This window comes from Etheostoma spectabile, chromosome 10, assembly GCF_008692095.1.
Source record: "Etheostoma spectabile isolate EspeVRDwgs_2016 chromosome 10, UIUC_Espe_1.0, whole genome shotgun sequence".
NCBI classification, from domain to species: Eukaryota; Metazoa; Chordata; class Actinopteri; order Perciformes; family Percidae; genus Etheostoma; species Etheostoma spectabile.
Window position 1 is genome coordinate 16,766,514 of NC_045742.1, and position 4,180 is coordinate 16,770,693.

General features: G+C 40.7%; 1 protein-coding gene across 1 annotated transcript in view; it reads left to right on the forward strand.

Annotated features, from left to right (window-relative positions):
* trpc7b (transient receptor potential cation channel, subfamily C, member 7b) overlaps positions 1-4,180 on the forward strand; it is a 63,701-nt gene that overhangs the window by 12,334 nt on the left and 47,187 nt on the right. Inside the window, exon 2 of the mRNA XM_032528395.1 lies at positions 270-1,032. Within this exon, the coding sequence (XP_032384286.1) occupies positions 270-1,032 (763 nt within the window). The remainder of the gene's footprint in view (positions 1-269; positions 1,033-4,180) is intronic.

Below are 4,180 nucleotides of genomic sequence, written 5' to 3' on the forward strand. Positions count from 1 at the left end.
ACAGCTTCATCTCTCGCTCTTGCCAATCAGACCTTTGATGGTGTTGACCTTAGATGGCCTCACAGTGAGCTTTGACCCTGGTATCACAGTTTGATGTAACTAAGATTTCTGTCTATTCCTCTTGCCTCCCTCCTTTGCTCTCTTGCTCTCCACTTTTTTTTCCCTCCCCCTCCATCACTGCATCAATTGCTCCTCTAATTTGTTCTTTGTCTCCTTGGATCCTTCCTTGGATTCTGCTCACTGTTTGCTCTCTTCTTTACTGTCTTCAGGGTAGAGGCCATGCATCGCCGGCACACCACACTGAGAGAAAAGGGGCGACGCCAGGCAGTGCGGGGCCCGGCCTACATGTTCAATGAACGTGGCTCAGCCCTCACAGCAGAGGAGGAGCGTTTTCTGGATGCTGCAGAATACGGAAACATTCCTGTAGTCCGCAAAATGCTGGAAGAGTCCAAAACGCTTAACTATAATTGTGTGGACTACATGGGCCAGAATGCTTTGCAGCTGGCAGTGGGAAATGAGCACCTAGAAGTGACCGAGCTGCTTCTAAAGAAGGATGGTTTGGCTAGGATTGGGGATGGCTTACTTTTGGCTATTTCTAAGGGTTATGTTCGAATCGTTGAAGCCATTCTTGCCCACCCTGCTTTCGGCGGAGGACTCCGACTTGCTTTGAGTCCTCTTGAGCAGGAGATGCGAGATGACGACTTTTACGCTTATGACGAGGATGGAACGCGTTTTTCACATGACGTCACGCCCATCATCTTGGCGGCTCACTGCCTGGAGTATGAGATTGTCCACATCCTTTTGACAAAGGGGGCCCGCATTGAAAGGCCACATGACTACTTCTGTAAATGTTCAGAATGTATTGAGAAACAGAAGCAAGACTCGTTCAGTCACTCACGCTCCAGGATGAATGCATACAAGGGCCTGGCCAGTGCAGCTTACCTGTCACTCAGCAGTGAAGACCCTGTGCTGACCGCCCTCGAGCTCAGCAACGAACTGGCAAGACTGGCCAACATTGAGACAGAGTTTAAGGTAAGGTGTTTTTTCAAGATCTTTGATTGTTTTTGTTTTTTTTATGCCGAATTTGACCTTTTCTGTACCCTCGCTTTTTTAATTCCCAAAAATTAACATACATGCTATTTCATACGGATGGACAAAGTGTTGAAGCAAGATTTGGCCAAGGGGCATTGAGAACAGGGCCAGAGTGGGACTCATTTTCAGCCCTGGAGTTTCATACCTTAGACTGGCCCACTTTACTTCACGGCTGACTATATTAAAATAATGTAATTAAAACATTAGTAGGCCTATTTAAGTCTGCAATAGTGCACTGTTCTCTACAGCCTTGTAATAATGTATTTTTGTAAAATATAATTACCAATTCAGTGCAAATACAGTGTTGCTTCATAATGTAATTTTTTTGTGCTTTTTTCTTTGTTTGACTTCAAATTCAGATCACATGTGTGTGAATATGTTTTACAAATGCAAATTTAACATACAAGTTTCGATTTTGTATTCTACAAGCTCTCACCTTTTGCACCATATTTACCCTCATAAAAAAGTCCTAATATTTTTTAACCAGGAGTCAAACCTACCTGGAGGCAGGTTGAGGCAGGTTGATTGGCTCAGGCCAAGGGTCCACTCACTTACACTTTGTGGTAGGTTTGGGCAAGCTTTAAGTAGTGATTTGAGATGGAAAGGGAAATGATTCCCTTCTTGGCAAGCTGGTACACCTGTCCCGAATCATTTGGCTTGGCATATCAAGACCAGCACACTCACTGACCAATGTGACCAAGAGTGACTCACAGAGAAAAAAGGAGCAACCACATTTTAGACATAGTTTGTCCAAAAGTATACTGTCACTAATTGACCAGTAAGGCTGCCAAAACAGTAGGAATCATTATGACCTGTTAAAAGCCATTTTGGCTCTATGGCATTGGTCATTTTTTTACAGTGTGAGAAAAGCACACCATGTCTCTGCTTATTTGTCTTCCTTTGTCTACCCATATGTTGCTGCATTTTTCCCCTCCACTGTCAGTTTATTTCTGTCATAATTCATCCATTCCTTAATCTTTCTGCCCACCTTTGCATATGTCAGTCAGCCTTTCTGATTGTCATTCTATTCCTCCTCTCCAGGCAAATTAATGAGGGCTCACCTTAGGGACCAGAGTTGTGTTGGAGCTCATCTGTCTCACTAACATCTCATTATTACCCCTCTGTCTTCTCTCTTTATTTTTCTCCCTGCCCCTCTTTACATTATCCTCTTATTACATTCAAATGTCACATATTTAAGTGTCAATAGCCTGAGATGGTCCTGTTTCACATGGGGAAACCATCAATAAAAGCTAGGGCATAAATCACATTTTCACTTATGACATCAATGTTTGCTTCCTGTTGTTTCTGGGTTTGATGTTCTTACAACAAATTGAATGAAACATTACACAGTACTCAACTTTAAGACATTGGAGATTTTTGTAAGCATTTAAATGCATGGTACACAGTCAACAACACAAAGCAACGTATGGTCTTCTGTTTTTATAGATTGTTATTTTCTCACCGCAACTCCTATTACTGTGGGTCGTGCCTCCAGATAGAAGAATCATATCAGTACTTGGTCCAGGCATTCTCTTGTGCTTTGTGTGCTCATGTTGTGATACACGTGACACAGTGTTGGGAGTAACGCGTTACAAAAGTAACGCAATTACAGTAGTGTATTTTTTTTTCTGTGACCCAGTAATATAACACATTATTTATTCATTTTCGGTAATATTATACTTGTTACAATCTCAGTAACGCGAGTTACAACGCATTTTAACACAACATTTGGTGGTGTTTTTTTTTTTTTAAGAATTCACCAACACCTTGAAACATTTTGCCACAGGAAAAAAAGCTGTGAGTGTTATTCCGTGTTGCTGTATTCGATGGTTGAGGTGACTGCAGATACATTTGTGAGATGGTTAGTATTTTTTGGAGTATTCATGCTGCGTTGAAGCGAGCTGTGCCGTGTCTAATCCTTTGGTCAGAGCCAGAACCAGATAGGTATGGACAACAACTGACGGTATGTCAGCACAGACAGCAGTGCATGTCGGGAACTAATGTTTAGGCTTGCTACAAGTAATAACATTGCATTTTATCATGGTGAAGAATAACTATGCCTGTAGTGGAATAGCTTCGAATGAAGACCAAAACTTTTACTGTGACCATTTATTGTTCAATATGTTGCAGTTTTAGAAACAAGAAAGTGAGCAGACGGAAATGTTTTGCATCTAGCATCTTACGTTCATCTCAGTAAGCTAGCAAGAGTACACAACAGACAACTTTAGTGTAGGCTACTTCAAAATACAAGCACTTCCTGTGACGCTTTGCAGTAAAACTAAATTACTGTTAAATGGGCTCTAAGCGATGTTGCGCATGTTTTAGGCTAAAACATTTGTTGTCACAAACAGCAAACTTCTTCTCACTATCCGCGAGCTGCCTGTCCCCAGAACACACTTTAAAGAAACACAGTCTGTGTGGACAGCCCAGGGTCTACAAACGGCAACCAAAAGAAACTGTGCCCACCTGCACCACGAAGCATACACAAGCAATGTTCCAGCCAATAACCGACAACAAGGATTTGTGGGTAGGAAGCAGAGAAGGGAGGGGGAGGTGATGAGGAGAAGGGAGGGACAAGCTAGTCTTGTTTTGTTTGAAAATTCTTTGAACATCAACAAGAAGTAACGTCAACCAAATTGCATTGAGCACCTTTAAACAAATAAAGTTAAATCAGCTGTAAATCAAGTACTGTAAATAACGCAAATGGTGAGTTTTAATCACACTATAATTGATCTTTTCATTTAAACTGTTTTAAACTAAACAACATAAATTTCTTATTCAAGTGCTTAAAACAAACATTTCACAACAATGCCACACTTCACTACAACTGCAATGAGAATTAAGTATTTTAATTCTCCTATTTCCCTGTTGTACGTTTAATTATAATTTAGTTTAATTACACAAAATATGATGAATAATCTATGATGTATTAAAGTGGATAAAGAGGAGACTTTGATGATCCAGTGGTAAAAATCAAAAGCTAGCTGCCAAGTCAAACCTCTACTGTTATTTTGGTGAAAGTAACTCAAAAGTAATTCAGAAGTAGTGTAACGCATTACAGTTCAGAGACAGTAATATTGTAATATAA